Source organism: Urocitellus parryii, chromosome 4 (genome assembly GCF_045843805.1).
Source record: "Urocitellus parryii isolate mUroPar1 chromosome 4, mUroPar1.hap1, whole genome shotgun sequence".
In the NCBI taxonomy this organism is placed as follows: domain Eukaryota; kingdom Metazoa; phylum Chordata; class Mammalia; order Rodentia; family Sciuridae; genus Urocitellus; species Urocitellus parryii.
In genome coordinates, this window is record NC_135534.1 from 204,652,267 (window position 1) to 204,674,105 (window position 21,839).

Here is a 21,839-nt window from a genome sequence, read left to right on the forward strand (position 1 = left end):
TCCATTGCTGATATATAGTTGACTTAATATAATCAATTTCCTGCACTTTGAGTTGTATAAATCATTAGAGGAATTGTGTTCCTGTAGTACACGAATCTACGTATGGAATGATATGTATTTCTTCCTCTTTTGCCTTTTTTTTGTGTGTGTGTGTGGTACTGAGGATTGAACCCAAGGGTGCTTAACCACTGAGGCATGTCCCAGCCCTTTTTATATTTTATTTTGATACAGGGTCTTGCTAAGTTGCTGAGGCTGGCCTTGAAATTTGGATCCTCCTGCCTCAGCCTCCTGAGTCACTAGGATCAGACATGTGCCACTGCTTCCAGCTGTTTCACCTTTTTTTTAAAAGAGATAGAGCTGGGCACGGTTGCACATACTTTTGAAATCCCAGTGATGCAGGAAGCTGAGGTAGGAGGATCACAAGTTTAAAGCCAGTCTCAGCAACTTAGTAAGACCCTGTCTAAAACAATAAGAAGGGCTAGGGATATGGCTCAGAGGTTAAGTTCCCCAGGATCATTCCCCAATACCAATAAATAAATAAGTAAAACATTTTTTAAAAAAGGGGAAAAAATTGAATATGAAAAATCACTGGGGACTGGGGATGTAGCTCAGTAGTAGAGTATATCGTGTGAAGTCCTAGGTTCAGTCCCTAGCACCAAAAAACAAACAGAGGCTGAGGTTGTGGCTCAGCAGTAGAGTGCTCCCCTGGCACATGTGAGGCCCTGGGTTCGAGCCTCACTGCCACATAAAAATAAATTAATTTTTTAAAAAGGTATTGTATCCAATTACAACAAAAAAATAAATGTTTAAAACAAACAAAAAACTCTCAATGGACAAGATGATATTAAGGTATCTCATAGTAACTTTTTTTTGAGGGGGGTACCAAGGATTGATCTCAGGGGCACTGAACCACTGAGCCACTTCCCCCGCCCTAGTTTGTATTTTATTAGAGAGAGGGTCTCATTGAGTTGCTTAGTGCCTTGCTTTTGCTGAGGCTGGCTTTGAACTTGGGATCCTCCTGCCTCAGCCTCCCCTGCTCCTGGGATTAGAGGTATGCACTACTGCACCTGGCTTCTCGTAGTGATTTTTTTTTTTTAATGTGTAGTCGTAGATGGACACAGTAGGTTTATTTTATTTATGTGGTGGCGAGGATCGATCCCAGTGCCCCACACATGTAAGGCAAGCACAACCCCAGCCCTCATAGTGTTTTAATATTCTTCCTCTAGACGTGGTTAGCAGTTTTGCATATGTCAGTCAGTACCAGTATTCCTGATATATTCTCAATGGTAAACCAAGAAAGGAGAGCATTGGGAGGCCAGGGTTTTGATGTCCACTGATAATGTCACCTCAGAGATCATGATCAACAGTGGACTGATACAGCTCCAAATAGGCGGAAGCATCCAGATTCCTTACCATAGAATGCCAGGAGCTGCATTTGCTTTTTAACTCAAGTACTTGTCTGCTGGCTTTTTTCCAACTTGACCTCGTTTCTCAGGCTGAGTGCCCACATTTTTGTCATATCATTGTCCTATATTATCTTTGAGCAAATGTGATGATGCATTAAAAATTCCAGTAAGACAGAAACTCTACACGTCCATTGTAGAGAAGAATGGAGTTGCTCTGAGGGTTTCCCACCCATGCATTTAGAGCTTTTCCCTCCGTCTCAAACTTGCTATGATGGTAGCAGTGATGCGATTAGTGACATCTCAGGCCCAGGATAACCAAAAATAAGAACTGTAGAGCTTCTTTTGGGGTGTGTGTATGTGTGTGTGTGGGGGGGGGGGCACTGGGTATTGAACCCCAGGGCCTTGAGCATGCTAGACAGGCATTCCACCACTGAGCAATATTTTAGCCCCCTTTTAAAAATTTTAAAGGCTGGGGTTGTGGCTCAGGAGTAGAGCACTAGCCTAGCACATGTGAGGCTCTGGGTTTGATCCTCAGCACCACATAAAAATCAATAAATAAAACAAAGGTATTGTGAAAAAAAATATATGTTGAGACAGGGTCCTGCTAAATCACTCAGACTGTCCTCAAATTTGTAATCCTCCTGCCTCAGCCTCCCATGTCACTGGGATTATAGTCCATAGAGCTTCTTACAGGTCCTTATCACACACAGCCATTCCCTTCCCTTTTCTTTGTTCTACCTAATGAATTCCGGATAGTGGATTTCCTGTGGATTTATAGCAAACAGATGAGAGCTGTAGTCTTCCAGCAGTGTGATGCATTTACAAAGACACTCATTATACAGAAGTTTATCTTCTAGCTTACAGCCACGCTCCATTTTTAAAAAATACCAGTTTATACAAGCTTATGTATTCTAGAAACATTTTTTGTTTGTTTTAGCTTTTTCAGGATGTACGCTAAATGCAGAATATGATCCTGTATTAGAACCTGGACCAGAGAAAAGGATTTTTCTGCACATTTGTTTTTTGGCTATAAAGAATATTAGAGCAGAACATGATGGCATACATCTGTTATTCCAGCAACTCGGGAAGCTGAGGCAGGAGAATCACAAGTTACTGCCCAGCCTGAACAAAATAAATAAATAAAAGAATAAAGAAAACCCATTGGGCAGTTTGCAAAACTTGCATAAGGTCTATGTATTAGATAGTAGTATTTTGTCAATATTGATTTCTTGACTTTGATAAACAAATACATATGGAAGTAAATGGGAGTGATGTCTACAACTTATTTGCAAATGATTTGGAGAGGGGATGAACCTATATGTATAGATATGTGTATATGTATTTTTTATTCTATATGTATATGTGCATGTACACATAGAATAATAAAGCAAATATGTTCAAAGGTTAACAACAGAGGAATCTGGATTTAGGGCATACGGGATAATTTCAACTTATAACATTTTGCAAAGTTGAAATTATTTCAAGGTTAAAAGGCGACCTTACCCCCCCCCCAAAAAAAAAAAAAAAAAAAACTTAAGACCCCTTCATGCACCAGGTACAATGGCACATACCTGTCATCCCACCTACTTGGGATGCTGAGGCAGGAAAATCATAAGTTTTAGGTCAATTTGGGCAACTTAGCAAGACCTTGTCTCAAAATTTTAAGGACTGGGGATGTAGTTCATGATAGTTCACATGCCTAATGTATGTGAGGCCCGAGGCTCTATCCTCAGTACTACCAAAAGAAAATCCCACAAAGCCAAAAAAACAAAAACCCTTCATGTTTACAGTTGTTCCAACAAGATGACAAAATCACATTGTAGAAGCTACAACCTTATAACTGGATCCTGGTGACTAAGGTAGTCTTGAAGCCATCAACTTGTAACAGGATGGAGAGCAGGTTTGTTTTTTGGAGAGGTGAGGGGGACAGATACCAGGGATTGAATTCAGGGGCACTTGACCACTGAGTCACACCTCCAGCTCTTTTTTTTTTTTTTTTTTTTTTTTTTTTAATTTAGAGACAGGGGCTGGGGACATAGCTCAGTTGGTAGAATGCTTGCCTTGCATGCACTAGGCCCTAGGTTCAATCCCCAGCACCATAAAAAAAAAAAAAGAAAAAGAAAAATTAGAGACAGGGTCTCTCACTGAATTGCTTAGGGGCTTGCTAAGTTGCTGAGGCTGGCAATCCTCCTGCCTCAGCCTCCCAAGCCACTGGGATTACAGGAATTCACCACTGTGTCCAGCTGTCCAGCTGTAACATGTTTTAGAAATGGCTAAACCCAGGCATGGAGGAAATGGTATAGTGGTGAGGTAAATTGGAACAAGATTGTGGAGGCTCTGGAAAAGTTCATTTAAATCGTTGGGCCATTCTGTAGGCAATGGGAAGTTATTAAAGTTTCCTGAGGGGCTGGGGATGTGGCTCAGGCGGTAGCGCGCTCGCCTGGCATGCGTGCGGCCCGGGTTCAATCCTCAGCATCACATACCAACGAAGATGTTGTGTCCGCCGAGAACTAAAAAATAAATATTAAAAAATTCTCTCTCTCTCTCTCTCTTTAAAAAATAAATAAATAAATAAATAAATTCTAAAAAAAAAAAAGTTTTCTGAGAAGGTTTGACATGGTTTGTGAAACTAATTCTAACAATATGCTTAAGATGAACAGGATGGGGCTGGGGTTGTAGCTCAGTGGTAGAGCACTTGCCTCACACACGTGAGGGCCTGGGTTCGCTCCTCAGCACCACATAAAAATAAATACGTAAAGATATTGTGTCCATCTACAACTAAAAAAAAAAGATGAACAGGAGGAATGGAGACTGTTCCAGCTTAATATGCAGTCTTACCAGGATCCAGAGGTGACAACGGGGACTGGGCTAGGACAGTAGTTAGGCAGGGGGAAGGGGAGCTCACCCTTCTGCTGTCATCTGGAGTCTTTTAAGCAAGTCAGCCTGATGAGGCCAAACTTCCAGCAGTAATCAGGCCTCTTCTTTGAAGTCCTTGATCTCAGAAACAATTACTTGTGTTTGTTTTTTTGTTCTTGTTTTGCAGTCCAGGGATTGATCCCCAGGGGTACTCTACCACTGAACCACATCCTCAGTCCTTTTTATTTTGAGACAGAATCTTGCAAAGTTGCCCAGCTTGGCTTCAAACTTCTAATCCTCCTGCCTCAGCCTCTCGTGTAGCTGAAATTACACCTGTGCATCACTGAACTGAGCAAAAGTTTAACCATTCTTTTTTTTTTTTTTTAAAGAGAGGGTGAGAATTTTTTTAATATTTATTTTTTAGTTCTCAGCGGACACAACATCTTTGTTGGTATGTGGTGCTGAGGATCGAACCCGGGCCGCACGCATACCAGGCGAGCGCGCTACCACTGAGCCACATCTCCAGCCCAACCATTCTTAAGTCTACAGTTCTATGACATTAAGTACGATCACAATGTTATTCAACCATCATTGTCTAGAACTTTCTCATCATCCAGATGGAAATTGTACTCCTCATTCCTTCCTCCCCTCAACCCTTCATAACCACTGTTTTAACCACTTTGTTTTTATGAGTCTGACAATTCAGGGATCTTCTATAAGCAGAAAAATATAATATTTGTATTTTGGTGTCTGGCTTATTTCACTTAGCATAATGTCTTCAAAGTTTATCCAGTCACTGTCTTTAGAAGAAGTGTGCTATTGCTGGCAAGGTCTGACACTGCAGAATGTCATCTGGGAAGAGGTGCAGTCCCCTTGCCAGCATGGCTTTTCCCAATTAGTTCCTTTCTTTACAGGGAGGAAAAATAGCTCAAGTGCTTACTTTTGAACTCTGGGAGATGAGAAGGGGGTGGAGGTGGGGGGTATTTCTCTTAAGAGAAATACGTGGCTGGAGCATGTGAAAACATCATTACAATCAGTGCACTTCCAAACAGTTGACCTCTTGAACAACTTGAGAAGATGTTGGGACTGCTGAGATGTTTAAGCTTAAGCTACTTATCAAGCCTTCAGCAGACTGCTAGAAACAGAAGGAGTATAGAATCCATTCCTACCCTCTGCTTCTCAGGAGGCAGGGAGAGATGTGACTGAGAACATGGAGTGACTGCTTGTAGAGTTGTCACACTGTCCTCTGTGTGTGTGTGTGTGTGTGTGTGTGTTTCCTGAATTTCTTTTAGAAAACAAAGAAGGCCATTATCTGCTTTATCCTGTTCCTGTCCCTACACCTAGCAGAGTGTAAGGCATCTGCTGAAATTAGTGCGAGGGAGGGAGTCAGACAATAGAACACATGAAAAATGACTTTTGAAATATCTCACTTCCAGTGCCAAATGCAGACTGGGGTGGGTGAGTGAGTGGGGATATTGTTTCTTGGCCATGGCTCAGATCTGAAAAAGGGTCGACAAATAAGATTTTAGTTTCTATATCAGAACAGAGCTGTCTCTTGGGTCCCAAATTTGTTTTACATCTGGTAGAGCAGTAAAATCCCCATTTCACTATGGGGCCAGGGTGATTGAAAAGAACAGCCTACACTTCTGAGCCCACCCTTTGCTGGAGCAGAAAGTCTTAGAAATTTTGGAGAGCTGACTGTGTTAGCCATTTTGTAATCAGAGCTGAGCATCTGATTAAAAATTTTGCTGCAGCTGACTGGAGAAGAGGCTATGGACGCCATCAGCTGTTTTCAGAAATGCTCACGCCCGGAAAGAGTTACCCAACCCTTTTTTCTCTGCATTGAAGATTGCAGGAAATGCCTCTCAGTTCCTATGCTTTTCCTCCAGATTCTATAAAACTGCTTCTGGGGTGTGGCCACTCCTTTTCTTTTCTCTGCACTCCAGTGGAGTGGGAATAGGGCAATTTTTCCTATTTTTTATCATGGCCACAGCCAAGGCATTTTAAAAACCAGGTTGCAGATCCCAGGCCCAAGAAAAGCAGCCAAACTGCAGAAGACCAGGAAGCACAGGGCTGGCCTGGTCCCAGATTCTGGTGCAATGCCCAGTGCCTTTATATTTATTTAAAGAGGAGGGCCACTTGGTAACCAGGAGGCTGAGGCCCTCCTGAGCTACAGAGTTCCCTGTCTGCCTGACTGCACAGGAATGAGCTGGGTGTTATTCCCAATGACTGTGGCCTGACCAGCTGTCCCTGAAATGGGGGTAGGGAAAGGACTTTCTAAAGGAGGGCTTCTGATTACAGAGTTTAGAGCCAGGCCTTTAAACTGCTAGTATGATAAAGAATAGAAATTGCAGGAATCTTATTTTTCTCTTCTCACAACCCCAACATTCACCTGCATCACAATGTCTCCCTTTTGTACCTGAAGGCAGTAGTTCCAACGACATATGTTCAATCCCTAGCTTTTCTGCTCACTAGCTGCCTGACCTGGAGCAAGAGACCTAGTCTCAAGGACCTAGTCTCAGACCTAGTCTCAATTGTACAATGGGAAAATAATATCTACCTCGTTAAATTATTGCAAAGTTTTAAAAAATTAAAAGGTAACACATGAAATGTTTAGCTTAGTGCCTGATACACAAGGATAGTTCAATTGTGGGAAAAGGAACCTTAATGTCCTGTTTATGAAACACGACTGATGCACACTATGCCACTGGTGACAGGCGAGAAAGCAAAAGCTTTTTAAATAAATTATTAATTATCCAAATCCTTTAAGGACAGACTATGGCCCGAATTAGTCTATTTTTTTTTTTTTTTCTGATCCAGATTTGACCTTTTTTCTTACATCCTCCTCAAACCCAGAGTCCCAAATCATCGTTTTCTTGACTCCAGCTCCCACCAGAGCAGGCTGACTTGGGTCCCCAGCGCCAGCCTCCTAGGGACAGGGTGTTTTTCCAGCCAGGGCGCAGCATCCCTATCCAGACTGCAGCTATGGCCTCTGCCCCGCCCTTCGCCGCAGTCCTGGAAGGGCTCCCAGGGGCGAAGGGGTGCGGTGCAGATTCTCTGCAGGGCGGGCGGGGAGGGGCAGGATTGGAGGATCCAAGCTGCAGGAAGGGCGGTTGCGCCGCCAGGGCGGAGGCAGTGATTCTACCGCACCATCACCCCCACCCCTTGCGCGCGCCCTATTTCCCCATCCTCCCGCCGCCCTCTCTGCGACGGCCGCTTCGGCCCCTTCCGCGCGTGCTCGGCCCTTTCCGCGGAGCGGTCGAGCAAGTAGCCCGCTGGAGCTCCGCCCTCTTCGCTCCTCCGGCGCGCTCCCCCGCCCTTCTTCTGTGCCAGGCCGCTTCCCCCACACTCGTGCCTGCTCGACGCGGGAACGCGCGTGACTGCTTATAAAAGAGGCGGGGCGCGCGCGTCGCCGCCACTACCCGCTGCGGAGCGAACGGCGCAGAGCGGAGGCCGCGGAAGCGCGTCGGTCCCTCAGCACCCCTCAGCCCGGGCACCCACGGCCCTCACAGGAGCCGGTGAGAGGGGCCGCGGGCCAGCTCGGGGCGGGAGCGGGGTCCTGGTCAGCCGACCCCAGGGCTGGGCCCGCAGCCCTCGGGCGGGGCGGGGCGGTGTCGGCGCGCGGACAGGTGAGCCGGGCAGGCCTCGCCGCCCCTTCGGCGTCCCTGCCGCCGGGCGAGCCGCCGCCACCGCCCTTGTGGCGCGAGGGCTGCGGAGGAGCTGCGGGCCGGGCCGTGGCGCCGGCAAGTCATTGACGGGGGGAGGGGGCGCGAGGCCGCGGGGCTCCACCCTGCAGTCGGCCGCGGCAGGTGGGTGGGGGCTCCGTCTGCTCTCCGCCTTCTCCTCTTCCCTGCCCGGCGCACCCTCGCCACCCCCGGTCCCCTGCCTGGTTGGGAGCGACGGGTGCAGCCCACTTTCCCAAGTCAACGCAGGCAGTGCCGGCCGCCCCTCGAAAGAGCAAGAGCCCTGCGCACAGAGCCAGGGGCTCCTCGACTTCGGTCCCTTCCTGCAGCGAGACTGTCTGCCCTCTCTCTAGCCCGAGAAGGTCGAAGATGGGCCGGCTCCTTTTCTTTCCTTGTAATAAGCGTTTCTTTCATCCCCAATTGTGATCTTCTTGTAAATAGTAGGTAGAAGCTGCGCTTGCTTGGCATGAGACCCAAGTCAGATAACTTAATAGCTTTTGGGGGGGAGGGGGGTCTGGGTCTTTCACGTCGAGGGCAGGGTATTATTTGAGTATATTTTCAAAAAATTCTACAACCGTGCCATTCTTTTTGTTTGGAAGCAGCCCAGCGAATTTGATTAGAAGCTTCCCAAAGAAAAGGGCTTTTAAAAATCTTTCTTAGATATTGGAATAAAATGTTATAAATAAGGGGCTTCTTAAAGTTAAGACTTCAGTATATTTTAAATGAAAGGCATGAATAACTCAGAAAGCTGGATTAGGATGATTCTTGAACAGCTCCACCACCTTGTCAGGTCTCGTTTATATAATAGATCCTAAAATATTTAGGTCCTTTGTTCAGTGTTCATCATGGCTGTCGGGGAAGAATAGGAAGAGAGACCATATGAAGTATTTTCATAATGAGAAATTGCGTCGTCATAGCAATTGGACTTAAGTAAAACAGAATGTATCAAAGATGGAAGGGTGGGGGTGTCTTGCAGGCAAGAAACAAAATCTTAGGAACAGCAGCAGGAACAGTCAGCTGTATGAAGCCATTAAGCCACAGTTCGCATTCCTGAAACTAGTCATTTATTTTTCCTTTTCAATGCAGCTAATGTCTTAGATTTTGAAAGGTCAAGTTGAAGTCAAAGTTTTAAAAATGTGCTGGGAGGACGGTGGTGGTGGCAGTGTGTGCTACAGTAAAAGGCCTCTGCAGGAAATTAACGATAAGCTTTTTTTTAGTAACTGGGCCAATAATTACTCAAAGGACCCCTCAAAGTGTGTTAACTGTTGCCCAGGGACCTAAGTGGAGAGAATGGAAAGGAGAATTTGCCCTGTACTGCAGAGCATGAAAGCAGTTCTTATAGTAAACCATCAGCTTGGTAACTTATTCTCTGATATGATTTTGGTCTTGGCAGTGTGTTTTGTGGTAATCTAATTGGAGAAATCTGATATGTCTCAGGCCCCAGATATAAGCCTGTCAAGCAATCTAATGAACAGGTTTAGATGGGGAGAGTTGTCTTAAGAATATCTCTTGGTCCCCTGAGTAGAATTTTCTCTTCTTTTCCTTCCCTGACATCATGCCAAAGGGTGGGGCCACTGCAGATCCTGAGAAGTGGACCATAGAAATAGTCCTCCACCTCCTGTCATTGCTGAACTTGCACTGAGGACAGAGGGTCGAGGGCAGCCTGCCTTTGTAATCAATCCTCCTTGGGCTATGTGAGAACTCCACTAGTTATGCACCCACATCTGCTTCAGGACATCAGCTGCAGCCTTACTGTAGAAGAATGCAACACTCTGGTGGCAAATGCTGACCCCAGGAATGCAGAGGAGGTCTGCATAGCTGATCACTTAAGGCCAGTTCACTGGAGCTGCTGTTCAGGGAACCATCACCTCCTGTCCAGTTCTTTTACATATTCCTTTTGAACCAGTTTTAAACAGGAAATAGTATTTGTAAAGGAGGTGAATCTGTAAGCTAGGCCCAGTAGATCTTTGTAGCTTGAGTTCTATCTTGTTCTGATAATTTAATGAAATATTACTCTTTTATTGTGAATGGAAGGGGAATTAGAAATCATCTAGTCCAGGAATTCTCAGTTTATCAGAACGTGGATGGGGGATGGCATGTTTAGTTTTAAAAGTATGTTCAGACCAGACTGGGGTTGTAGCTCAGTGGTAGAGCGCTTACCTGGTATTTGTGAGTCCTTGGATATGATCCCAAGTACTGGGGGAAAAACAAGGAATATCCAGTATTATTATTTTGACAATTGGGGAAACTGAGGCCCCAAAGAGGATATGATTTGGCCAAGACAGCACATCTAGATGATAGTAACAGCCAAGACCTGGGAACCTTGGTTCTCTTTCCACTTTTTAAATCCCTAGTGAAATTTAGATGCTGTATGGAACATCAAAGAGAACATGCTGGGAAAATAGCTGAAATTTGACTTTTCACTTGTATGCATATGTTTTAACAGTTCTGTTTTCTTCGTTTTGAAATGAGTCTAGTCTGTTTGCCCTTAGAAGCTTGTTATCTTGCTCTTCCCCCTCCACTTTAGACTCCACATTCCTCCATCATGTTGTCATCGTTTCGTAAACGCAGAGTCCAGGTATTTGACCAGCATGCAGAAAATGTGTTGCCTTTTTGGTTTTGCCTGGCTTGCAGTGAAGACACATCTGTGTCAGAAAGGTTGAATGATCCAAAGAGAGGAGAAAAAACCCTGCCTGCATGACCTTTCTGTTAAACAGACTGGTTAGGGTTGGTTTGGGTTTTTGGTGTTACATGATCAGAAGTCTTAATATACATAAATTTCCAAAGCCTCCCATCTTTTTCACCTTCCTCTCTCTCTCTTTATGGCATGAATCTATTTCTTATTGCCATCCTGATGTTTGCATGCATGTAGTTTTTGCTGATTTTTTTTTTTAATTGATGGCTGCTTGGTTCTTAAGAACCAAGGAACTAAAGAGATTATTCTAGATATTCGGGGAAATTATGATCTGAGAACATGTAGTATAAGTCATATCTTTCAAATTTGACAGATATTAACTTGGGTTTGTTTGTTTCCTTTTCCATTGACTTCTTTCTTCTGCCACAATCCCTATAATGAAATGGAGCTTGCATTTTGCCTTTAAAAAAAAAAAAGCTTTCTGTATATTTGTTTTATTTGTATAGTTTTGAGGTGTTTGGTAAAATTGGATTTTTTCCAAAAGGGGGGGGAACTTGAAATTATTATCTTGATATCTTAAAATGAGAAATAAAACTTCTGAAATTTCTAGTGATTATAGATGATAAATCCAAGGCAGACTTTTTTATAAATCAGACCATCGATTTAAATGAGATTTACAAAATAGGCCACATAATCACCTTTTTCTACTTTGAATCTTAGTAAAAATATGATGCACTTAAATACCTTTCATCTGAATTTTACAGGTTAAAAGGTAAGTAGCAGCAAGATAGTATTTGGGAAGCATTCTGAAGTAAGTTTTCTCATCATTGCTCTGCATTTCTGGATTTTGATGCAATGCAGTATGAATCTTTTGCTTTCTTAAAGCTAAGTCCCTGCTCACCTCTGCAGAATTGCGCTAACAACTTGAATTAATTGATGTGAAGGCTGACATGCAGATCCATGATCGTGACTGGAATGTGGTTTTAAGCAAAAATACTTGCTTTTATTCATGGTGTTAAAAGTCTTATTTTATGTATTTTTTTATTTCTCTGCTTACCATCAGATCTGCCACTAAAATCTGCAGCTAAGCTGGTTTTGAGTTAATTTGTTTAATCCGAGAATCAACTGGTATTTAGTTTTATAGATGCTAACTGATTTTTTGGTGGTTTGTTCTCGGGGGAGCCCTTCCACATCCCGGTATGTAGTTCTCTTGCTTTGCAAATCTACAATTTAGTAATAGGCTGGCTTTGTAAGCCATGGGGAAAAGGTATTGTCAGTTCTGCACATTTGAGCTCTGACTAAGCAACAAAAACTAAACCGATGAATGGCTTCCGTGACCTTTTGTCTTGGGGTGATGTTTATAAGTTTTTTCATAGAGCCAGTTGATCTATTTATGCGGTTAGTCCCTAAAAACCTCTTCCTTACAAAACCGTATTATAATACAGCTCATGTCCCGTCCAAAAATCAGTACTTGTCGTGTTCCAAATGTCTCTTAAAATCCAGCACTTTCAGCCAATGCTTTGTTCCTAATAGAGTCTCTTTTCATCTTCATTTCATATATATATATATATCCCCTTTCTTTTGGGGTTCCACAGAGAAACTGTGATTGCCAAATTTTCCTCATCTGAGATCCATGTGAGGGCGTCCTAAGCCACTCACTGAAGGTTCCAAGTTTACAGAATTCAAAGCATTTGACCTTTGGTTTGAAAATGTTTGCATCTCCAGTCCCTTGTTTTGCTTAACCCGGTGTGAATCCCACCCACTGCCTCTCCTGCTTTGCAAAGAACAAGCTCCTACAGTGGCACATAGCTCCCATAGATTAGGGGAAAGTGCTCTATAGTTCCCTAAGAACCAAGAGCTGCCTCAAACAGTTGTCTGTTGGCATTCATCAGGAAGACAAAGGTATTCATGTTTCAGTCTGTATTGTAGGAATCCATTTCTAGTTCATAATGTGAATAAGTTTGTGTTGGATATGAGGAGTCATTTTGTAGGCACATTATATCTTTAGATTTAATTAGAAATTTCTAGCTAAACTTACACATTTAGAACCCTCTGTTTCATCCCAGAGATCTGGCAGTATTGTAAGAACGCTGACAAGTCCTTTTCATTTATTACAAAAGAGGACATAGTTGTAATTCCTGTTTTATCCACTTGAGATCAAGTCATTTTGCTTGCTGAATGAGGCAGCTAAGATTTTGACTGCTGCATTGCAGCATTTCTAAATAGCCTACATCCTCAATATTCTCTAATAATATTTGCAAACATATAAATTTTTCCACCAATTACCTTAAACTGGACACTGTCTTTAAACATAGAAAACATGTTAGCACTTTGTTTTCCCTCCTTCATTCTCTATGAACATGGATTTGATTGGCAAAATCAGAGTTGACGATTGGCTTTGAGATAAGCACTTAAATGCACTCCTAGGAAGTCCCTCAGCTGTGGTTTTTAGGCAGTTAGTGGAATAGACAGATAGGCTGGTAAGTTTGAAGATTGGTTTTTTTTGACGATGCATTTCCCAGATTCTTCCTTTCTAGTATTTTCAAGGCATTAATCCCATAAAGCTGGGGACCACCCAGAACATTCTCTGAGAGTCTGCCTTATCAGATTGCTGCATATTGCCAGGGCACCGGCAGGGTTCTTGCAGTATGCAGCCTTAGTCATGGAAGCAATGTGACGCACACAGGCAGAGTCCAGTAACACTCTGAGAGTTTTTGTGGGTGAGAGAGATTGTAGCACCTTTGGGTGGCAGTGATTCTTGGTGATATTTATGAAAATTTTCCTGTATTCAGTGTGGTCTTTGGAAATTACTCTTTTAGAAGCCAAAATAAACTGGGATTTTTTTTTTTTTCAGTATCGAACCCAAAAGAATTCCATTACCAAGCTACATCCCCAGTTCCTTTTTTGAGACAGGGTCTTGCTAAGTTGCCACAGCTGGCCTCCGATTTGTAATCCTCTTGCCTCAGCCTCCCCAGTTGCTGGGATTACAGGCAGGTGCCCAGCTAGAACTGGGACTCTGGTAGATAAACTAGAGAGCTCCCTATTGGTTTAAGTGGGGGGAAACTCTTATTAGCCCATTGTCTTTTTTGTTGTCTCCTATAATCACCCAAATGAAAAATCTGAATGCCTATTGCAGTGGGAACACATTGGTGACTTTCAGATGTCCAACTCCCCAGAGACAGCGGGTTGTGGCTTGGCAGAGCTCCCACCTGCTGATATCAGCTGATCTACTGCAGGAAAGAAAAGTCCATTATAGCCTGACCAAAGCACTTGGTATAGAATTGACTTGTTCTACTTCACTGGGGTGACAAAGAGGGCCTTTTAGGTTGGTTAATTTCAGCAGGGCCTTGCTGGACCTACTCCCTGGATTGGGCCCCAGCAGGGAGATGTGCTAAGGTAGAACCTTTACAGTATTATTGTGGAGACCCCTCCCCCCGCTCCAAGAGCTTCTCTCAAATGTTATTTCTTAAGAGATTTCCATAGCAGCTAAAGGAGTTAAGAAATTCAGTGTATCCTGTGATAGAAGAAAGGAAAATGCCACAGTTTAATCCTGGAAATTTAGATGTTTTTCCGGAACTCACGTGCAGTGTGCTTATCATTCCATGAGTAACTATGTATAACTATACCTACCCCAGAAAATGTCTTTATAAGGTTTTGTTTGTTTGTTTGTTTTACTGTGGATTGAACTCAGTATGCTCTACCACTGAGCTACACCCCAGCCCTTTTTATTTTTATATTTATTTATTTTTGGTACTGGAGATTGAAACCAGAGGCACTTAACTACTAAGCCACATCCCCAGTCTATTTTCCTTAGAGACAGAGTCTCACTGAGTTGCTTAGGGCCTTGTTAAGTTCTGAGGCTGCCCTGTATTTGCAATCCTCTGGCCTCAGCTTCCTGAGTTGCTGAGATTGCAGGCATGTGCTACCACAAGAAAGTCTTATAAACAAGCAAATTAAATTAATAATTTCCTGATTTTTTTCTCTCTTGTTTCCCTGGGATAAGAACAATGAAAGTATGTAAATGATTCTAACCTTTATTGTTTACTAACTACGACTGAATCTTTTTTTGGTGGTGGTGGGGCAGGAACAGGGATTGAACTCAGGAGCACTTGCCCACTGAGTCACATCCCCAGCCCTATTTTGTATTTTATTTAGAGACAGGCTCTCACTGAGTTGCTTAGTGCCTCACCATTGCTGAGGCTGGCTTTGAACTCACAATCCTCCTGCCTCAGCCTCCCAAGCCGCTGGTATTATAGGTGTGCACCACTGCACCTAGTTTAAGACTGAATCTTAAAGATGTAATTTTTTTTTTTTTTAGAACTGAGAATTGAACCCAAATATGCTCTTAGCACTGAGCAACATCCCCAGCCCTTTTTGAGATAGGGTCTCACTAAGTTGCCAATGCTGCCCTTGAACTTGAAGTTCTCCTGCCTCTCAAATTACTGGGATTACAAGTGTGTACCACCATGCCAAACTTGATTTTTCTTTTAATGATTAATACCTCACTTTCCCTTTTTTATCCCCCCTCCAAAGTGAGGATGGAAAAGAGAGAGTAAAAGAAATTAATAAACAATTAAACATCAGCTTCAGTACTGTTAAAAATCACCAGTTCTTGCTGGTGTAGTGGCTCATATCTGTAATCCCAGTGACTCAGGAGGCTGAGACAGGAGGATCATGAGTTTCAGGCCTGCCTCAGCAACTTAGCAAGGCCCCAAGCAACTTAGTGAGACCCTGTCTCAAAATAAAAAGGACTGGGGATGTAATTCAGTGGCAAAGTGACCCTTGGTGCAATCCCCAGTACAAAAAAACAAAATCACTGATTCGTATATACTTGTTTAGGAACCAAAGAAAGGATCCTGAAACACCCTGGGCTCTGCGACTTGCTTACCAATCACCTTTGTCTCCTGACTAGTTATAAAGTGACATCTAGGCACGGTAGCTAGGACCTATAATTTGAGGCCAGCCTGGACCACTTAGTGAGACCCTGTCTCAAAATTAAAATAGAGCTAAGGATGAAGCTCAGTGTAGAGCACCCCTGGATTCAATCCCCAGCTCTACAAAAAATAAAAAATTGAAGCTCCAGTAGTTTCTTTATTTTCAAGTTTGCTAAGCACATAGTCTGCCTGTGAATAAGTTCCTGTAGTTCCTGAGGAGCTGCAAGCTCCTTAGAGAACTTAAAAATGTATATTTGTAAGAAAAAAAATAATTGTTTGCAGAAGGAGATAGTACTGTAAGGTGAGTGGTAAGGCAGCTGGAGGAGAGGAGACTTCTGACCCAGAAAAATTCACAGAGGCTGAGGGATCTGCTTTAGACTTTGGAAGACTTGGATGATACTAAATGGTGGAGAGAAAAGTGTGTTTCAGGTAAAGGGAGCATTTCAAGTTGAGAAATGAACCCTGCCCAGGTGAGATACAGCTAGAAGGTGAATGAGCGGTCAGATTGAGCTCAAGGTAAGCATGGCTGGCAATGGTAGTGGTCCTTGTCCAAAACTAGCCTTCTCTAATAAACTATGTTGATGCACTTGGGTGCAGTGTCAACCAGAACTGCCTATAATAAGTAATTAAGTGCTATTAGTGAAACTCTGCTCTCAGCATTTAGCTTCTCAAGGTCACCTTAGTTTTTGGTTTTATGGATTTTCAAAGTCTGTTTTAAGAATAGAAGATATTCACACCTGTAATTCTAGTCACTTGAGGCAAGAGAATGGCAAGTTTGAGGTCAGTCTCAACAACTTAGGGAGACCTGGTCTCAAAATTTAAAAGGTCTGAGGATATAGCTCAGTAGTAAAGCAGCCTTGGGTTCAATCCCTAATAGCCACCCCCTCCCCACCCAAAAAAAGATATTTATGGTTGGTGGGGTGGCTTAGTAGAAGAGTGCTTACCTAGCATGTAAGAGGCCTTGAGTTCTATTCCCAGCATCACAAAAGAAAAAAAAAATCTATTTTTTTCCACTCACAGTTGTCTACTGGGGACCCAAAGGTGTGCCTTCCTGAGCTTTGTTTCCCTGAGGTTCCACCCTGTGCTTCCTTAGAGGACATGCCTGGTGGTCAGTCCAAGATTGGTAACTCAGACTTATTCATTAGGGTGACATCTAGTTGTGTAGCTTTAGTCAGCACAGTCTTTGTTTGCCCTTGTCACAGATCTAGTATTTATCTGGACAGGATTCTAACTTCACAGTATAGCAAGTGGACGCTTCATTATTGTGTCATCTCTGCCCCAGTGAGTGAATTCAGGGCAGCTACACTCTCAGTATGTGCTTGGTAATACATTCTTTTCTTTTTCTTTTTTCTTTTTTTTTTTTCAAATTGTAGTTGGATATAGTACCTTTTATTTATTGATTTATTTTTATGTGGTGCTGAGGATTGAATCCAGGGCCTGGCGTGTGCTAGGCGAGCACTCTATCGCTGAACCACAGCCCCAACCCCCCATCAAGCCTTTCTTAATGTCCTCTGTGTTAGTCACCTTTTCATCCTTAATGTGATAAAATGCCTGAGAAAAACAAAGGAAGAAGGATCTCTTTTGGCTCATGGTTTCAGAGATTTCAGTTCATGGTCGCCTGACTCTGCTATTTCTGAGCCTTGTGTGAAGAACATCCTAGCATAAGGGTGTGGCAGAGCATAACTGCCACCTCACAGCAGCTGGGAAGCAGAATGTCAGGAAGGGGCTGGTAGAGAAGATATGCCCTCCAGGGCATGCCCCACAATGATTCACTTCTTCCAAGGAGGCCCCCTTCATACATTTCCACCACCTTCAAATAATGTCATCAAATTATGAATTCATCAATGGATTAATCCACTGATGGATGAGATTAGAGCCCATGTTCCAATCACCTGCCAAGGGCTGAACTGGGGAGCAAGCCTTCAACACATGAGCATTGGGGAACATTCCAGATCCAAGCCATAACAACCTATATACACCAGAAATCAGGGATTCAAAGATGAGGTTACTCAGACTCATCATACGCTGTAAAGTGAATATGAGTGCTTTACAAATCTATGCAAGAGCAGTTGCATCTGAGGAGGGAAGGGAGGCGTGCTGTGTGCAGTTTTGTAAGGCTGCAGCTTACTTATTTCACCTGGGCATTGAGAATAAAAATAGGAGTTATCCAGGCAGAGAAGAGATGGGGCATTCTAGGCCAAGGAATTGTGGGCATGTGGCTTATAGTTTTACAAGGAATTGTAATTTGGAAAAGATTGAATATTTCTGCACACCAGTGGGGTAGGGGTAGGAAGATTGAGTGAAAAGGAACCAGAGAAATTTGGGGCCAGGTGGTGAAGGTCTTGCTAGTCAAGAGACTTCTTTCTCAGTCAGAAGCGAGCTATAAAGGTTTGGGAGTGATGTGGTAAAGAACATTTCTTTTTATAGTTAAAGAAAAAATTCAAACTGTGGAAAACAATAATTGGACAAAAGTAACTGGTGGCTGTGCAGAGTATAATTTGGAAGGTAGGATGATATAGCTAAAAAAACCTCAAGGACTTTTCAGTGAGGAGAAAGTCTCTTCAGAGAAAGGTATCCCTCAGAGCTGATCATGTGTACAGGCCTTTCCCCAGTCTCACCGTGCTGTCACCTCCCACTGCCATGTGAGCAGCACCCTGCTGACTTTCACCCCACCCTCAGCCTGCTGGTTCTTTCCATTAGCAGGCCATAGAACAATAGGAAGAGCGCCCCCCCCAGGTTTCCTTGGTAACACAGTGTTTACACCTTTTGTACATTGTAGAACAAGAGCTAGAGCTAGAAGGGACTGTAACACCTCTTCTGCTTCTTAACAAATCCAGAATCCACCTACAGACTGTAGTTTAAGAGTTGGGAGGGCCTGGACCATGCCATGTTCACCTGCCATTGTTAACCACTCTAGAGAACTGAAGCGTAGACAGAAAAGCTGGCTTGTGCTGACAAATTTAGAAGATTTCTGTCCTTATATCTGTTTACTTCTGTGATCCTCAATTGAAAGTGCCTTATTCTTGAAAGGAGCAAGTAGAATATTTTGTGTTTATCACATAGGTCGGATTCTCTTTCTCTCCCCCTCTTTTTTTTTTGGGGGGGGTACTGGGACTGAACCCAGGGGTGTTATACCACTGAACCACATCCTCAGCTTTTTTATTTTTTATTTTGAGACAGGGCCTTGCTAAGTTGCTGAGGCTAGGCTTGAACTTGGAATCCTCCCACCTCAGCCTCCCAAATTGCTAGGATTATAGGCATGTGCCACTGCACCCAGCATCGGGTTCTCTGTTTGACATTAAAATTTAGTGACAAATCTGAGGGCTTAAAGTTGGGGTGGGTGAAATTATACAGGGAAGCACCACTGTGCAGTTAGAGTACATTTATAGTTAACTTGAAATGGATGTTGGATCTGTGAAACCTCCTTTTCTTTTTTCCCCAATTTATTTCTTAGTTGTAGGTGGACACAATATCTTTATTTCATTTTTATGTGGTGCTGAGGTTTGAACCCAGTGCCTCATTGAGCCATGACCCCAGCCCTTTTTTATTGTTGGTTTTAAAATTTTTTAATTTTATTTTTTTGGTGGTGCTGGGGATTGAACCCAGGACCTTGTGCATGCAAGGTAAGCACCCTACCAACTGAGCTACAACCCCAGCCCAGTCTCCTGTCTTTCTAAAAACAATAGGTAGAATACATCTTTCACAGTACTCCTCCCCATAAAATCATAAACTGATTTTATTTTATTTCATATACACATATATTTGTAGATGGACACAATACCTTTTTTTTTTTAATTTAGTAGTAGTTGTTTTAATATGGTGCCAGAGATCAAACCTAGTGCCTCACGTGTGCTAGGTGAACACTCAACCACTGAGCCACAACTCCAGCCTATAAACTGTGATTTTATTTGTGCACAGGCAAATGAAACTAAGCTTTTCCATTGCCCGGGCTGATAGTCTGAAGAAGATATGTAGGGTTGACATTTTAGAATAACTGAGAACTCAGCTACTTTGCCTTTTTGTTGATTTTGAGGACTCGGTTATTTTATAATCATTTCTTTCATTGAATAACAGGCTGCGGTCTAGAAAGATAGAAAAACTGAGGGCATAAGTAATTTTATTCTAACCTCCACACCATAAAATTTAGAGACCAGGTGAAGGACTTTTGAATGGACTTATCAATAATTCTCTGAGGATCATCATTGGTGTTTCCTTTGAATCCTTAAAGCCCTTATAGAATTGGCAATATAAATAGTTCTTAGCTAGGTGTGGTGGTGCACACCTGTAATCCCATACTTGGGAGACTGAGGCAGGAGGATTACAAATTTGAGGCCAGTTTGATCAACTTAGCAAGACCCTGTCTCAAACTTAAAACAAAAAACAAAAAATTTTTTTAAGGGCTGGAGATATAATTCAGCGGCAGAACACCTCTGGGTTCAATCCTCAGTAGTAGGAAAAAAAAAAAAAAACTCACCAAACGAAAAACATTTCTTCCACTTGTCTTTTTCCTTTGGTTTCATTGCCATCTTGACTGGGCAATGACTGAGGAGCCCAGGTAGGTAGGTGTTTTAGTAAGGGCCTTGCTTTCTCATTCTTAGAAGAGACTACTTTCTCAGTTCATTTTTCTGCCAAGGGTTTCTGATAATTCATTCCCTCAGAGAGGCTAGTTCCCCTGAGTCTATCTTGGTATCTTTTTTTTTTTTTAATTAAAAATTTTTTTATAGTTGTAGATGGACAGAATGCCTTTTTTTGGTTTACTTATTTTTATTTTTTTATTTATTTTTTGAAGAGAGAGAGTTTTTTAATATTTATTTTTCAGTTTTCGGAGGACACAACATCTTTATTTTATTTTTATGTGGTACTGAGGATCGAACCCAGCGCCCCGCGCATGCCACGCGAATGGGTTACCACTTGAGCCACATCCCCAGCCCTTTTTTGGTTTATTTTTATGTGGTGCTAAGGATCAAACCCAGAACCCCAAACATGCCAGGAAACACGTCCCTGGACACTGATTTACAACTCCAGCCCCTGTCTTGGTATCTTGTAGTACTTATCTCAGGAAATCTGTCTTTTCAGAAAATGGATCCAAGCGGGGTCAAGGTGCTGGAAACAGCTGAAGACATTCAGGAGAGGCGACAGCAGGTCCTGGACCGGTACCATCGCTTCAAGGAGCTCTCAACCCTACGACGTCAGAAGCTAGAAGATTCATATAGATTCCAATTTTTCCAAAGAGATGCTGAGGAGCTGGAGAAGTGGATTCAGGAGAAACTTCAGATTGCTTCTGATGAGAATTATAAAGATCCAACCAACTTGCAGGTGTGTTTGATCTTCCTGAGATTCCTACAAAATTCAAGAGCCCAAAGGTTCTTTTCCAAAAACTGGAAAAAGTTATCGGGTAGCAAGAAGAATATAGATTAGACATAAGGAAGGACTGTCTTGCTATTCTTGAAAAGCCCCTTGTATTTTAGTAAGAGTGAATGTGGGGTTTTGCAGGTATTAATTTTTCTTTTCTGGATGCTTTAGAACTAATGGTTCTCAAACACTGCCTTAAAACACATTGGTATCCCTAAAATTTTTTTTCAGAAAAGGTCTGAATTCTTAGGACTGTGTGTGTTTGAGAAAGGCATGCTAACAATGCTGTTGCTGGCAAAGATTCATAGTTACGAGTCCTTTAAGACTCTTTAGTACTTATCCAAAGCAAAGTGTGAATTTTGTAATATTGAAATTTACCTCAATAAATTTGTTAAAGGGAAACTTCTCATTTGTGTGTGTGTGTGTGCGCGTGTGCACGCGCTAGGGATGAAACCCAGGGCTTCAAATATGCTGGGCAAGCATTCTGCCACTCCAGCCTTCTCATTGATTTTTGGCAAGAAACTTTATATTTATTTATTTATTTTAGTTAAAAAGGTGAACACAATACCTTTATATTTTTATGTAGTGCTGAGGATCGAACCCAGCGCCTCACGCATGCTAGGCAAGCGCTGTACCACTGAGCCACAATCCCAGCCCCAAGAAACTTCTTTAAAAAAAAAAAAAATCTTTATTTTACATTTATGTGGTGCTAAGGATCGAACCCAGTGCATCATGCATGCTTGGTGAGCACTCTACCACTGAGCCACAACCCCAGCCCTGTGGGTTCTTTTACTATATACCAAAGTAGTATAAAAAGAAAGAATGAGGAGCACTAGTTGAGAAAGCAGTCAGTCCCCTTCCCAGTTCAAGTCTTGATGAATCAGAGGTACTGAGAAATGGAATGTAGACAGAATCAGTATGGCTTCTAAAGCAAGCAAAACAAGGTGTCATGTTGTGAGTGTGAGTCTTTTGT

General features: G+C 42.7%; 1 protein-coding gene across 12 annotated transcripts in view; it reads left to right on the forward strand.

The window, feature by feature from the left end:
• The first annotated feature begins 7,696 nt into the window (after positions 1-7,696).
• Positions 7,697-21,839, forward strand: part of LOC144248998 (spectrin alpha chain, non-erythrocytic 1) — a 70,355-nt gene continuing 56,212 nt past the window's right edge. For 10 of the 12 annotated variants that reach the window (XM_077797137.1, XM_077797133.1, XM_077797136.1 and 7 more), the window contains exons 1-2: positions 7,699-7,780; positions 20,591-20,830. In XM_077797137.1, coding sequence (XP_077653263.1) covers positions 20,594-20,830 — 237 coding nt within the window. In that variant the 5' untranslated portion in view covers positions 7,699-7,780; positions 20,591-20,593. Of the gene's footprint in view, positions 7,781-20,590; positions 20,831-21,839 lie in introns of all 12 variants that reach the window. The other 2 variants (XM_077797143.1, XM_077797144.1) reach the window with 1 other exon arrangement.